This window comes from Bufo gargarizans, chromosome 4 (assembly GCF_014858855.1).
Source record: "Bufo gargarizans isolate SCDJY-AF-19 chromosome 4, ASM1485885v1, whole genome shotgun sequence".
Taxonomy (NCBI): Eukaryota; Metazoa; Chordata; class Amphibia; order Anura; family Bufonidae; genus Bufo; species Bufo gargarizans.
In genome coordinates this window covers 109430280-109446663 of record NC_058083.1, presented here as the reverse complement: position 1 = coordinate 109446663, position 16384 = coordinate 109430280, and the positions used below count along the sequence as shown (strand labels likewise).

Genomic DNA, 16384 nt, shown 5'->3' with positions numbered 1-16384 from the left:
ACTTGTGACAAGAAATAAAAATTTCCATGAACTCACTATGCCCATCAGCGAATACCTTAGGGTGTCTACTTTCCGAAATGGGGTCATTTGTGGGGTGTTTCTACTGTCTGGGCATTGTAGAACCTCAGGAATCATGACAGGTGCTCAGAAAGTCAAAGTGCGTAAATTTACATTTTTGCACCATAGTTTGTAAACACTATAACTTTTGCCCAAACCAATAAATATACACTTATTGCATTTTTTTCTTTATCAAAGACATGTAGAACAATAAATTTAGAGAAAAATTTATATAGAAATGTAGTTTTAATTGAAAAATTTTACAACCGAAAGTGAAAAATGTGTTTTTTTTTTGCAAAAATTTCGGTCAATTTCGATTAATATCTAAAAAAGTAAAAATGTCAGCAGCAATGAAATACCACCAAATAAAAGCTCTATTAGTAAGAAGAAAAGTAGGTAAAATCCATTTAGGTGGTAAGTTGTATGACCGAGCAATAAACCGTGAAAGTGGTGTAGTGCAGAATTGTAAAAAGTGGTCTGGTCATTAAGGGGGTTTAAGCTAGGGGGGCTGAAGTGGTTGAGGATCCTGGGATTTTCCATTTTTGTGTTTTCGTTTTTCACTCCCTGCCTTCCCATCGTCCTAACTTTTTTATTTTTCCATTCACATAGCCTTATGAGGGCTTATTTTTGCGGGACAAGTTGTACTTTCTAATGGCACCATTTACGGTTGCATACCATGTAGTAGGAAGTGGGCAAAAAATTTCGAATGGGGTAGAATTGGGAAAAAATGCAATTCTGATAAAGGTTTTTATTTTATTTTTTTTACACTGTACACTATGCGATAAAATTTATTTGTTATCTTCATTCTCCAGGTCAGTACGGTTACAACGATACCACACTTGTATAATTTTTCTTGCATTTTAATACTGAAAAACAATTAAAACCTTTGAGGAAAAAAATGATAATTTTATAACCATATGCTGACCCCTATAACTTTTTTGTAATTATGTGTATGGGGCTGTGTGAGGGCTCATATTTTTTGCGGGATGATCTTTTCTTTTTAGTGATACCAATTTGAAGTGTGTGCGACTTTTTGATTACTTTTAATAAAAAAATTATTGGGTAGTTGAAGTGACAAAAAATGGCAAATTGGCTGTTTTTATTTTATCCCGTTACTCCATTTGCCATATGCTATTAATGCATTGATGCCCATGATGTTTATTTTTTTTTATTGTTTAAGTATTTTTATTTTGAGGAAGGTGGGTGATTTGAATGTATTTCTTTTTATATTTTTTATATTTGCAAAACTTTTTATTTTATTTAATTTTTACTTTTTTTTAAGTCACCTTGGGTGACAATAACTGGCAATCATTAGATTGCCTATTGTGTTTATTGATGTCTATATAGACACCATTGAACACTTCATTTGCACTATACCAATACGATGCTGCCACCTTGTAGCCTGTATTGGTATAGTCATATAATAGGCACCGAAGCCTGCTTGAGGCTTCAGCCTATTATATCAATGTAACAGGTTCCCTGATCTCAGCCGGGGAACGCTGTTACAAGAGCGGAAGTGCGCAACTTCCGCTTCCGGACTGCGCAGATGCCGTGGTCAAATGTGACTACGACATCTGAAAGGGAAAATGTATGCAATCACCCTTATGGCTGATCACATACATGTGCTGTGGGTCTCTGCTATTTAAAATAGCAGAAACCCGGCGGCTATGGCACCCGCTGCACGTGCGAGCAGGTGCCATGTTTGGGGACTGGACTTCTGCCGTACATGTAGGTCCTTAAGGGTTAAGGATTAAAGGGGTTGTTATACATGCAAAGCCTATTCAGTCATAATATTAATGCATTATATTAAAAATATTTCAATGGACATGTCCAGACCCATTCGGACGCACTCAGGCTGATGGCAGCAGTAAGTATATAAGGCAAGGTGGACAGATTTTGATAAAGTGATCTGTTATAGTGCTATCAATTTTGAAACTTAAGATGGATAAACGCAAATGTGTTAACGATCCATACAATTTCTGCTACATACAGTCAGGTGCATAAATATTGGGACATCAACACAATTCTAACATTTTTGGCTCTATACACCACCACAATGGATTTGAAATGAAATGAACAAGATGTGATTTAACTGCAGACTGTCAGCTTTAATTTGAGGATATTTACATCAGAATCAGGTGAACGGTGTAGGGATTACAACAGTTTGCATATGTGCCTCCCACTTGTTAAGGGACCAAAAGTAATGGGACAGAATAATAATCATGAATCAAATTTTCACCTTTTAATACTTGGTTGCAAATCCTTTGCAGTCAATTACAGCCTGAAGTCTGGAACGCATAGACATCACCAGACGCTGGGTTTCATCCCTGGTGATGCTCTGCCAGGCCTCTACTGCAACTGTCTTCAGTTCCTGCTTGTTCTTGGGGCATTTTCCCTTGAGTTTTGTTTTCAGCAAGTGAAATGCATGCTCAATCAGATTCAGGTCAGGTGATTGACTTGGCCATTGCATAACATTCCACTTCTTTCCCTTAAAAAACTCTTTGGTTGCTTTTGCAGTATGCTTTGGGTCATTGTCCATCTGCACTGTGAAGCGCCGTCCAAAGAGTTCTGAAGCATTTGGCTGAATATGAGCAGATAATATTGCCCAAAACACTTCAGAATTCATACTGCTGCTTTTGTCAGCAGTCACATCATCAATAAATACATGCGAACCAGTTCAATTGGCAGCCATACATGCCCACACCATGACACTACCACCACCATGCTTCACTGATGAGGTGGTATGCTTAGGATCATGAGCAGTTCCTTTTCTTCTCCATACTCTTCCCATCACTCTGGTACAAGTTGATCTTGGTCTCATCTGTCCATAGGATGTTGTTCCAGAACTGTGAAGGCTTTTTTAGATGTCGTTTGACAAACTCTAATCTGGCCTTCCTGTTTTTGAGGCTCACCAATGGTTTACATCTTGTGGTGAAGTCTTCTCTTGATTGTTGACTTTGACACACATACGCCTACCTCCTGGAGAGTGTTCTTGATCTGGCCAACTGTTGTGAAGGGTGTTTTCTTCACCAGGGAAAGAATTATTCGGTCATCCACCACAGTTCCGTGGTCTTCCGGGTCTTTTGGTGTTGCTGAGCTCACCGGTGCGTTCCTTCTTTTTAAGAATGTTCCAAACAGTTGTTTTGGCCATGCCTAATGTTTTTGCTATCTCTCTGATGGGCTTGTTTTGTTTTTTCATCCTAATGATGGCTTGCTTCACTGATAGTGACAGCTCTTTGGATCTCATCTTGAGAGTTGACAGCAACAGATTCCAAATGCAAATAGCACACTTGAAATGAACTCTGGACCTTTTATCTGCTCATTGTAATTGGGATAACGAGGGAATAACACACACCTGGCCACGGAACAGCTGAGAAACCAATTGGCCCATTACCTTTGGTCCCTTAACAAGTGGGAGGCACATATGCAAACTGTTGTAATTCCTACACCATTCACCTGATTTGGATGTAAATACCCTCCAATTAAAGCTGACAGTCTGCAGTTAAAGCACATCTTGTTCGTTTCATTTCAAATCCACTGTGGTGGTGTATAGAGCCAAACATATTAGAATTGTTTCAATGTCCCAATATTTATGGACCTGACTGTAGTTCCGACCATAAACGATGACGACTGGCGATCCGGCGGTGTTATTCTCATGACACACCGAGCTGCTTCGGGAAACCAAAGTCTTTGGGTTCCGGGGGGAGTACGGTTTGAAAGCTGACAAAGTACACTGTATGTCACAGATACATTTTTGAAGCGCACACGTTACACTGCAGATGTGGCCCTGGTAAGGTCACTTTCAGAAGCGGACACCGTCTACAGAAAAATTACATTGTATGTCACAGATAAATTTTTGAAGCGCACACGTTACACTGCAGATGTGGCCCTGGTATGGTCACTGTCAGAAGCGGACACCGTCTACGGAAAAATGACATTGTATGTCACCGAATTTTTTTTTGAATGCACACGTTACACTGCAGATGTGGCCCTGGTAAGGTCACTTTCAGAAGCGGACACCGTCTACGGAAAAATTACATTGTATGTCACAGATAAATTTTTGAAGCGCACACGTTACACTGCAAATGTGGCCCTGGTATGGTCACTGTCAGAAGCGGACACCGTCTACGGAAAAATTACATTGTATGTCACAGATACATTTTTGAAGCGCACACTTTACACTGCAGATGTGGCCCTGGAAAGGTCACTGTCAGAAGCGGACACCGTCTAAGGAAAAAGTACAATGTTTGTCACATAAAATTTTTGGGATGCGCACACTTTACACTGGAGATGTGGTGCAGCTACTCTAACTGTCCGCAGCGGACACCTTCTATTGAAAAAGTTCATTGGATGTCACAGATATTTTTGGGATGCGCACACCTTACACAGGAGATGTGGCACGGATAATTTAACTGTCTGCAGCAGACACCATCTATTGAAAAAGTACACTGGATGTCACTGATATTTTAGGGATGCGCACACCTTACACAGGAGATGTGGCGCGAATAATTTAACTGTCCGCAGCGGCCTATTACACAGTATTTTGCGCTGGATGTGCTAAAGATATATATTGCTGCTGTCACACACAATAGTCCTTAAAAGGACTTTTGGGTCTCTGAAAAGTTTTTTGTATAAAAATCTTCCTATTACACTCCCTACACTGTCTGTCCCTTCCTATGCACAGCTCTCCCTAACACTGAGCAATTTAGCACAGGTTGCGCTACAAACATATATTGCTGCTGTCACACACAATAGTCCTTACGAGGACTTTTGAGTCTCTGAAATGTTTTTTGTACAAAAAAAATATTCAATTACACTCCCTACACTCTCTGTCCCTTCCTATGCTCAGCTCTCCCTGACTATGAATGAGCCGAACATGCGTCATCGGGTGCTATATAACACCCAATGACACGTTCCGGCCAGCCAATCACTGTAATGCCAGTAGCTAACATGGCTACTGGCATTACAGTGAGGGCAGTACTTACCTGTACGTTTATTGCGTAGCAGCCAAGAAACGTGCGGGGGGGGGGGGAGGCTCGAGCATGGCTCTTGAGCACATGCAGTACCGCCATGTGTTGAGCACCGGCAGGTGTTCGGCCGAGCATGCTCGATCATCACTAATCCTTATATTAATAACATGGGTAGGGTAGGTCAGTGAAATCTTCAGTGTATAATTTGAATTACCATCTGATGAATATTCACAGCACGCTACCTTTGTATCTGGGACAAATTTGGGCAAGGTCCGAGGCATAATTTTACTTAATTACAGATGTTTTATTTTATTTTATGTGTCTGGTAGATAAGTATAACAATGTATTCAAGGTAAGGTCTACTTCAGCCATTGAATAATGTTTCTTCCAACTTCCTCCATTAGGCTGCAGAGGAAGCCTGTGCTGGCCATGGCATCTGAACAACAACAACAGAGACATGCATTACCCACACCCCTATTGAAGTCTATGGGTTCATGAGAACCACCAGCTATTGGTGGGAGATGCTCTAGAAATCCCCTTTCAACCTAGCATTGCCTGTGGAATACATATGACAAATGGAGGGCAAAAAAACGGACATAGAGACCAAACAGGGACCCTTCACGGACATTGTCATGGCTGAAACACTGATTGTGTTGTCACAGATGTTATCATGGACATGATCATGTGAATAACATCTAACAGTACAGATCAATCATGAGATCTCCTCCATGCTAACCTAAATTTCAAAACCAGCAATTGGCACCATGAGGCACCTGTACCTACTTGTTCATCATTTGTGTCCTAATCTACACAGGCCTTTTTTTAGTTAAGGGTGAGACCACACTGGTTGGTTGAACACACAATGCCATACTATGTTCATCTGCCATCATGAATGGCCAGTAAATTGTGTTAGCATTGGCCACACATATAGGGGAGGTCTAGCCACATGCATTTAGCTGAAAAGTGTGGTCTCACTAGAGGTTCTTTTTGAAGACATTGTAATCAGCCTCATCTGGTCAAAATACTTCTTTCTTTAAAGGGGTTTTCCAGAAGTTCAACATCAATACCAAGTCTTCAGGTTAGATCATCAACATCTGATCGTTGTGGGCATCCCTCCAAATAAATGTTTGAAGAGGCCGCAGCACTCTGGTGAGCACTGCAGCCTCCTCACAGCCTACCAAGCACTGTATAGTGGCTATGCTTGGTATTGCAGCCCAAGCCCATTCATTTGAAGGACTAATCTACAAATAGGCCATGTGACTGATGAATGTGACATCACTGGTCTAGGAAGAGGCCAAGGTTCTCACTGGACCACTGTGCCTCTTCACACAGCTGATCCATGGGGGTGCCATGGGTCGGACCACCATTTATCAAATACTCATATGTACAGCGCCATGGAATGAATTGAGCTTTAATAACAAATAATAATAATAATAATAATACAATTAATGACCTATTCTGAAGGTTGTCCATCAATACTGAACTGCAAGAAATCCTTGTACTGGCAAAAATGACAAACCATAAGGACTGAGCTACATTGGTAAGAAAAAGTAGTGCCTTAGTAGGTGACCTAGATCTAAAAGGTGTGTGTATTTTTAAATAATGGCTATAAATACAGAAATTTCAGAATTACATATGTAATGTGTTCTATGACTCATCCATGTACAGTGGGTAGCCATGCTTAGACCATAAGGTTCTTGGGACATTTCTAAGGTTCTTTAGGCTTCTCCTATACCCGATTACATAGAATTCAATAAATGCCAACGTGAATGGATCTTATATGATGGTTGTAAACAAGAAGGCTCTGAATAATCTGTGTGATGTAAAAAGGAAGCTTCATGCTAGAGGCTGTCTCTGGTCCATAGAGGTCACACCCCAGAGATGTGGGGAGGTTCGGCAAGCAGTTAATGTGCTCTCAGCAGATTCATACACCTTGAGATATGTTGCAACACGATCTATGTAAAGCTTCTGGCTCAGGCTTATGAAGCATCCTGTGCATACTGGATTACATTCACCTTCAGTCTATCACAACCTGGCCAGTGGTTTGGTACAGGTTTTGGAGAATAAATAAAACGTACCAGTAATTTTGTTAGGAACTAGCAGCATCTCTCTGCTGTATTAAAGTGTTACCATTATCTCAGACATTTATGGTAGGTACACAGGATATCACCTCTGGAACCTGCTCCTGTGCTGAAGACAAGGCTCCCACATCTTTTGCTTGAATGGTGGCTAACTCACCAGGTGGGACAGGGGTTGAGGAGCCCGCCCGTTCACAAAGTAGATGCAGAGGTTAGACCCACATCTCACTTTATTTATTTTTACATAACTCAGATAACCCCTTTAAACTCTTCCAGATTTTTTTCTATACTTATTGACTTATTCCCTCTCCTTCCTGGAGCCATGACCTTTTTTTTTTTTTTTTTTCGTTACCATAAACATGAAGCCTTGTTTCTTGCGGGGCAAGCTATACTTTAAAATGGCACCATTTAATATTGGAAGAAAAAAAAATCTAAATTGGGTGAAACTGGAAAAAAATGCAATTCTTAAAACTGACCTGTTACCTTCATTCTTTTGATCAGTACTATTACAGCGGTATCAAATTTGTTATAGCTTGTCTTGTGTTTTAATACTTAAAATAAAATGTTTTTTTTTTTTCTTTTCCTTGCATATTCTGACCCCCCCGTAACTTTTTTTCATAGTCAGAGATCTGTAGTTTCTGTTGATACCATTTTGGCGTGTGTTTGACTTTCCCCGTCATTGCGCCCGCTCCATACAATGAAAAGCATTTTGTGATGAAGTTGAGAAAAAACAGCGCACCTTCTCCCTGACTGTGACGTGCTCCGTTGCGATTGGACCCCGCCACAGCCAAGAAGAAGGAGACGCCCGCTGAGAAAAGCCTCCTCTCTGTAGCAATATGACATCTACTGCACATGGGTTACAGTGTGAGGGATTGCTTTTACAACGTAAAAACTGGTGAAAGGTCCTCTTTAAAGGAAATGTGTCACCAAAGATTTTATCTGCCAGTAATATCTCCTTTTTATCTAATCTGTTTTCATTTTCTGATTGTATATTTTTTAATTCTGTTTCTGAACATAATTGTGGTGGGGCGGACATCTTGCCTGAGCTGTTCTTAACAGCGTTTAGAAAACATTAAGGAAATTGCTTTACGGCAGCCCCATGGGCCATAGACACACTGGTCAGGAGGGGACCTCAGTGACTTCTATGGATGAGTTTTCTAGGCATGTCATGTGACCTGGGCAGAGGTCATTGTACAAGGAAGGAATAGATAAGATCTGACAATCACCTATTAGAGGATCCTGTCTTATCTGTACACAGAGGTGATATCATTACAGGCAGGATTAGAATGAGTTAACTGCAGTAAAGTAAGGCTGGGTTCAAATGACGTTTTATGCCTCAGTTTGATGTGTACGTTACAAAAAAAAAGATACAAAAACACATCACACCACGTTCTTGTATCCTGCACAGTTCAGTAAAAAAACTCATATTTTTTTTTTTTACAATTGAACTCTATGGTGAACGGATGCCACTGTATAAAATCAGTCTGAGGCATCCGTTTAACCTCTTTAGGCTACTTTCACACTAGCGTTCGTCGGTCCGCTCGTGAGCTCCGTTTGAAGGGGCTCACGAGCGGACCCGAACGCAGCCGTCCAGCCCTGATGCAGTCTGAATGGAGCGGATCCGCTCAGACTGCATCAGTCTGGCGGCGTTCAGCCTCCGCTCCGCTCGCCTCCGCACGGACAGGCGGACAGCTGAACGCTGCTTGCAGCGTTCGGGTGTCCGCCTGGCCGTGCGGAGGTGTGCGGATCCGTGCGGATCCGTCCAGACTTACAATGTAAGTCAATGGGGACGGATCCGTTTGAAGATGCCACAATGTGGCTCAATCTTCAAGCGGATCCGTCCCCCATTGACTTTACATTGAAAGTCTGGACGGATCCGTACGAGGCTATTTTCACACTTAGCTTTTTTTTTGCCATTTTAATGCAGACGGATCCGTTCTGAACGGAGCCTCCGTCTGCATTATTATGAGCGGATCCGTTCAGAACGGATCCGCCCGAACGCTAGTGTGAAAGTAGCCTTACCTGTACGTCGCAATGTGTGAAGGGATGTATGAAGCGGGGCTCTGCAGCAGGCCCGCTCCACACACGGTGGGGGCTGGCTGTATCATACAGCTGACACCCGCCCGTACTGACAGGAAGAGGCGATCACACTTAACCCCTCAGGTGCTGTGATTAACGCTGATCGCGGCACCTGTGAGGGAAGGCAGAGGGATGCAGCTCCCTCTGCCTTTCAATCAGAGCCCCCGCAGTGAAATCACAAGGATCCAATTGGTTGCCATGGCAGCCTAGGCGCCGCTAAAGCGATCCAGGCCTGCCATGGCTTTTTCCATACTTAGCTAAGTACTAAACACCTATAACATACATTACAAAAATAGAAAAAAATATTAATATAATATAAATCTCAATGGACTGTAAGGTGCACTAGCAGCTATACATTTACTGGGGGGGGTCATGTTTTACTGTTAGCTATGATGCCTGATGGCAACTGCATGGACAAATAATTAAAATATTGGGAGGCAATTTATAAATATTCCACTACTTAGACATGTTTAGCGAGTCACAGGTTCACAACATTGCTGGTGTCATGGCTTGGTACATATGTATCATGTTGTGAAGCCCCGCTAGTTCTAGATGTGAAGAATAGCATGTTACTAAGTATGGCACATTTCATATTTCATTTTTAAAATGGATACGCCTGCCTATGTCTTCCATCCTTCCACTTCATTGTCCTCACATATGACCTGAATAATTGATATGGTGAGATCCCATCTGTGACAGTGTCAGCTCCTCAGACCTACTGAAGACATCACACTCACCCAGCCCTGTTTAAATGTACTGTAAAACAAAAGACTTGTGTATGGGTCTAATCTATGAGGGACATTTACTAACAGAAATTCGCCTATTTTCTGTGTATTTCTGGCACAACTGCAACTTTTCCCCTCTCACGTCGGCACTAAAAAAGGGAGCTCGGTGGTGAACTGGACTGGCCGTCTGGCCCATCTCATTTATCACTTTTCAAGCCTGTTTTAGGAGTAGAAAATAGTCTAAATTTAAGCCACCAAGGCAGCTGGGGTAGATTTAGATCAGCGGTGGATGCGCCGAAATTATGTAGAGGCCGGCGCCTCTTCATAACTTCAGCGGATGCACCGCTGCTTCTGAATGTAAGACAGTTTCCTTGCTGTCTTACATTAGGATCTTTTTGTACACCCAAAACATGCATAGAAAATGGTAAATGAGATGGGCTTGTCGGCCTGTCCCCTTCCTCGCCCACACCCACAGTTTTAGATCTGGCGTGAGCAGGGAGAAGTCGCAGATTGCGGCACTGCAATCTGTGCCGATAATACGCCTAATGTAGGCACATTTCAGCATCATAAATGACCCCCTATGTGTCTATATATATCTGGTCTCATCTACTGTATGTGTCTGGTTTTAAGAGCCAGCAGATTCACAGTTTGCTGTAACATGAATGAGAAATTGTACAACAACCTCAATGCACTTAAACTCACAAGTGCCGAGGTATACCGTCACACACCAATATATATATCACTACATAAAACTACATTGTGGACCGGATATATCTTACAATATAACATAACTTTTACTAAATATGCAATAAAAATCACTATAGACACAGAAACAGTGAGTGTGCTCCCCATGGTTGACAATGGCGGTAAGATGGCGGTACGCTTCCTCACGTCTGGACACTCCTGGACCACTGTCCCAATAGTGCCCACTCCCTACCTGGGATTATTTGTGCAAGCTTACTAGTAAGTAGTGGTAGTGTAATTAACTGTTCACCCTTTTTTGAGAGATTTACTGGAATCCTTGGAAGTGACCCAGTTTTGTTTGTTTTCCCTTCTTTCTTTTACAGTTTTCTTCACTAACCTAAGTCCCCTGATGAGTCCCGTTGCATTGACGAAATGTGGCATGTAGAGAAATAGTGAGGGTAAGCATAGGGAAAAGGCCCCAAGCAAGGGACAGGTTCGTATGGGGTCACTCTTATCGGGCGGGTGCTCTGTGTCTGTTAGGCAGGTGATATGGCAGTCCCATTACCCTAACCAAGTAGGGCATTAGAGCTAGGGCACAATAGGGTATATTACTGTCACAGCCTATGGTGTACGCTGTGACACTGTTGCCACACTTGCGGTTGCCCGCGCAAACGTGTTGCTGTGAGAGCATGCAGTGGCAGTGTCTCGGCCTTCTGGGTGATTGCCGTGACATGGTTGCCCCACATGCTGTTGCCCGGTGGTTACATGTTTGGTATGCTTGTGTATGCACTTCCCCTTTTAGTTGTAGCCTCCCTCTGTCTGGTGCTGTAAGGGTTTACTCCCTGACTGGGTGTGGTCACTTGGCTTATATCTTATGTGGTTTCCTGGCTGGAGTTAGTTGAACTTCAGCTGTGGTTGGTGCTGGAGCTCTGCTCCAGTCCAGGGTGTTCCATCTGTCCAGTGAGGGCCACCCTTGTGGCCATCAATGTTATCCCGGTGTCTCCTTCCCTTCCTGTCCCTATTTGTATGGAGTGGGTTATGTTCAGGGTGTTTGTATGTCTAGTTTGGTGTTACATGTCTGGTGGTGTTTGGTGTCCAGCATGTTTACTAGACATTCCCCTGTCTCATGTTTATTGCAGCTATGGGTGTCGTGGGTTCCTGTGTGGTTTGTGGTGTGTGCTGTGTCCTTTAATGTTGGTGTGGACAGCAGCACTTGTGCACGGGTTTCAGTCAGTGTGTCTGTGGCAGGTAAGTGTGTTATGGGTTTCGCTTACCTGCCATCTCCTTATGCTGTATGTGTTCTCCTCTCCTTGCAGCCTGGCCTCAGATAGAGACTCCTGTCCCTCCATTACTGGGATGAACAGGTCGTCTCTTCCCTGCTCCTTGGTGAGGGAATACCAGGGCGACTTAGGGTCTCTAGGTACCCGGAGTATTAGTCGCCCTACCATCGGGGTCCGCTCATACGGTGAGGAGTCAGGGAGAGGATTAGGGATGTTGTAGGAGGTGACCTGCTCCCTTATTACTCCATTTTGGCCAGGCTGATCCCCTTTTACCCTTTGACACCGCACGGTGGGGGGTTTCCCCCACTCCCCACCGTGACAATTACAATGCTAAATCCCTAACAACCAGAGCGCCAGTCACCAATATCCTCTTGCCACTGTATTGGAGGATACATTTCAATCACACACCGTTTGCTGTTCTATGGTTCATACGTCTGGAGGTGGTAAGATTGAATCTATTATGTTTCTTAGACAACTTTCTAGGTGTGTCGATTAGGATCTAGTATTTTTAGCACACTCACTGTTTCTTTCTCTATAGTGATTTTTATTCCATATTTAGTAAAAGTAATGTTTTATATTTTAAGATATATCCGGTCCACGGTGTAGTTTATAACATACAGTATGAATCAGGCTCATGCTGTTTCTTTTCTTTCAGGAAATGGCGGGAGCATCAGTGAAGGTCGCAGTCAGAGTGCGGCCATTCAACTCACGTGAAATTGGAAAAGATTCAAAATGCATCATCCAGATGTCTGGAAACACAACCAGTAAGTACCGTGTTATGACAATAGGAGATAGATCCATTCATTCAAATCAACATTTGTGCATATTGATTTCTAGGTAAATTTTTATTTAAAAACAGTAAAAGAGGTTATCCCATGATTGATGTAAAAAATTAAAATCAGACATCATATAGTATGTACATGACAATATCTTTCTAACAAAGCTAGAACCAGTCCTGTACCTCACGTGGGTCCAGAGATCTCCCCATTCATTGCTCTAGTTGTTCTGTTAAATTCTCTTCAGCCTAGCAGCTCAGGGGTCATGTAGTTTCTGCTGCAGCTCTCTCTGTTAGGCCTCCTGCACACGACCGTAGGTGTCCCTTTGCCGTATTGCAGACTGCATATGCGGAACCGCAATATACGGGCACCGTTCCGTGTGCATTCCCCATCACGGATGCGGACCGATTGACTTGAATGGGTCCGCAAATCTGGAGATGTGGAATGGTGCGGAAATGGAAGCACGGAACTGAACTCTACGGAAGCACTACAGAGCGCTTCCGTGGGGTTTCGTCCCGTACTTCCGTTCCGCAAAAAGATAGAACATGTCCTATCTTTTTGCGGAACGGGCGGATTGCGGAACGGGCGGATTACGGACCCATTAAAGTGATCCGCTGCGTCCGCGATCTGCTGCGGCTGCCCCATGGTCGATGTTCGTGAAGCACGGCCACGGGAGGCCTTACTGACACAGCTTCTAACAGAACATATTGCTGGTGATAGTTGAAGATTTAAACTGATCACGTTCGACCAGCTCAGTGAGGCTACTTTCACACTAGCGTTCGATCGGATCCGTTCTGAACGGATCCGATCATAATAATGCAGACGGAGGCTCCGTTCAGAACGGATCCGTCTGCATTATTTTAGCATATAACAGCTAAGTGTGAAAATAGCCTCGTACGGATCCGTCCAGACTTTCAATGTAAAGTCAATGGGGGACGGATCCGCCTGAAGATTGAGCCATATTGTGGCATCTTCAAACGGATCCGTCCCCATTGACTTACATTGTAAGTCTGGACGGATCCGCACGCCTCCGCACGGCCAGGCGGACACCCGAACGCTGCAAGCAGCGTTCAGCTGTCCGCCTGTCCGTGCGGAGGCGAGCGGAGCGGAGGCTGAACGCCACCAGACTGATGCAGTCTGAGCGGATCCGCTCCATTCAGACTGCATCAGGGCTGGACGGCTGCGTTCGGGTCCGCTCGTGAGCCCCTTCAAACGGAGCTCACGAGCGGACCGACGAACGCTAGTGTGAAAGTAGCCTGACACAGACAAAAAATAAGCAAAAGAACAAACAGCAGGTGGCGCTATACAGATAAATTTTATTGAATAACTCACTGGCTATATTAAATGTTCAATTACATGCAATTACAAAAATATTCAGATCCAGATGCTGGTTTGAAAAAGGTAGAATGTTTTGTGACACATCCCCTGTAAGAATAACCATAGGAGTAAAGCCTGTTAAAACAATAGATAACCTCAAGTAGAACAAGCAGTTGTGCTGCCTGTATGTATTATATAAAACACAGGTGTATGTCAGGTCATTCATTTGCACCAAAAAACATCTTGAGTAAAGATGCATAATCTAAAGAACTCCCATTTCTTATTTTTCTAACATCTTAGGGCCTTTTTGTATCCCGTTAGGGAGAACCACTCTCCCATATCTTTTTTATGATAAAAAATTAACATTGTAGATCAGCACAAGGGAGAGGGAAAACATTCCCTACCATGCCTGTAAGATCTCCCCAAGGTGATGGTCAATGGGCCATATCGCGAAAGATGCACTAAAATGTTGGAATAATAAAAATGTAATTTTTGGGGAAATTGCTTCCTCCTTCCTCGTAGAGGACCTGTGAATGACTGGTGGGGTGCTTGCATTCTGACATATCTACTGATTTTCTTTATAGTTCAGAAATGTTCTTGTTATTCATTGTAGTCCCAGTAAAACATTTTCAACACAGTCTTCTTATAGATGGGCAAGGGGACCATAAATGCAATGTTTTTTTACATAAAAAGCATCCAAAAAATGCAATGAAAATGATGTTCCACTGAGAATTCTAAATGAAGATTGCTTAAGGAAATTCAGCATAACCAAGTGCTGGGCATCAGGGCAGGTATCATGGACAACTGATAGCATAATATTTCCTTCCAAATATTGATTTAACCAAGACAGGCTTCTATCTAATATGTATGGTCCACTTTAGATAACTGAGAATGCAAACTAAGAAGGCATCCACTTCTCTGACTACCTACTGAGGAATGCAAAGGTATACAGAAAATATTGAGCAGTGTGACAGAGAGGAAAAGTCAATAGACTAGTAAAGAGCAATTCACCATGTAAGGTGGCTTTTCTTCATGTTTCTCGTTGGTAATGAAGATGCAACTATCTCTGTGCAAGTGACTTATTACTTCTAAATAAGTGGCTGGGGGAATCTGTTATGCCATAAAAATGCCATGCCGTTGTAGCTGTGTGGCCCTCTAGTGGGTGCTTATGTCTGGGAAGCCAAGGACCATTTGATGAAACGTAGGGTTTAGACTGTTCCCTGATGGCCGGTGATGTTATTTTATTCTGCTACGACCCTTTCTTTTTCCTGTGCCCCTTGGCTCGCTCTTTTGACTCTTGTTTCATTGTGGTGTCAGTGGGATTTGGCATCAGTCAGTACATGCTGACGGCGCACTGTTTTCCTGACTGAACAAAGGGAGACTCTGTGCCCACATAATCCCCTACTGTTGAGCAGAGGAGGCGAGTGAAGGACACCCACTGTCAGCTGGTGCATGAGCGCAGAATAAAAACCAGATCAGTTCAGGGACAGAACTAGTTTAGGAATTGGATTCTTGCAGGTTAAACAAATTAGGAAAGTAGATACAGTGTATGTTATTTTCATGTACAGTATGTGACACAGTTGTTATATTTTCTTTGCCACTTTACAGTTTAAAGAGGACCTTTCATGGTTTTATATTAATTGAGATAAATACCTTTACTTGCAGGGTACGGGGGGTACCCCGCAAGTAAAGGTATTTATCTCAATTAATATAAAACCATGCTGATGCTGCCACCCTGCCTGATTTTTTTAAATATTGCTCCTGCGCTCCTTCTCCCTGGCTGTGCCGCGGTCCAATCACAGCGGAGAGCGTCACAGCCAGGGAGAAGGAGACGGCCATTGAGAAACCCTGGCGTCTCCTCCTCCCTTTACCGATGCTCAGTATACACTCACCTAAAGAATTATTAGGAACACCTGTTCTATTTCTCATTAATGCGATTATCTAGTCAACCAATCACATGGCAGTTGCTTCAATGCATTTAGGGTTGTGGTCCTGGTCAAGACAATCTCCTGAACTCCAAATTGAATGTCAGAATGGGAAAGAAAGGTGATTTAAGCAATTTTGAGCGTGGCATGGTTGTTGGTGCCAGACGGGCCAGTCTGAGTATTTCACAATCTGCTCAGTTACTGGGATTTTCACGCACAACCATTTCTAGGGTCTACAAAGAATGGTGTGAAAAGGGAAAAACATCCAGTATGCGGCAGTGCTGTGGGCGAAAATGCCTTGTTGATGCTAGAGGTCAGAGGAGAATGGGCCGACTGATTCAAGCTGATAGAAGAGCAACGTTGACTGAAATAACCACTCGTTACAACCGAGGTATGCAGCAAAGCATTTGTGAAGCCACAACACACACAACCTTGAGGCGGATGGGCTACAACAGCAGAAGACCCCACCGGGTACCACTCATCTCCACTACAA

The 16384-nt window shown here is 43.2% G+C and overlaps 1 protein-coding gene across 4 annotated transcripts in view; it reads left to right on the top strand.

Annotated features, from left to right (window-relative positions):
* The first annotated feature begins 12531 nt into the window (after positions 1–12531).
* The window catches only part of KIF1A (kinesin family member 1A), a 123561-nt gene continuing 119708 nt past the window's right edge, over positions 12532–16384 (top strand). For all 4 annotated transcript variants that reach the window (XM_044288680.1, XM_044288678.1, XM_044288677.1 and 1 more), the window contains exon 1: positions 12532–12637. In XM_044288680.1, the coding sequence (XP_044144615.1) occupies positions 12532–12637 (106 nt within the window). The remainder of the gene's footprint in view (positions 12638–16384) is intronic.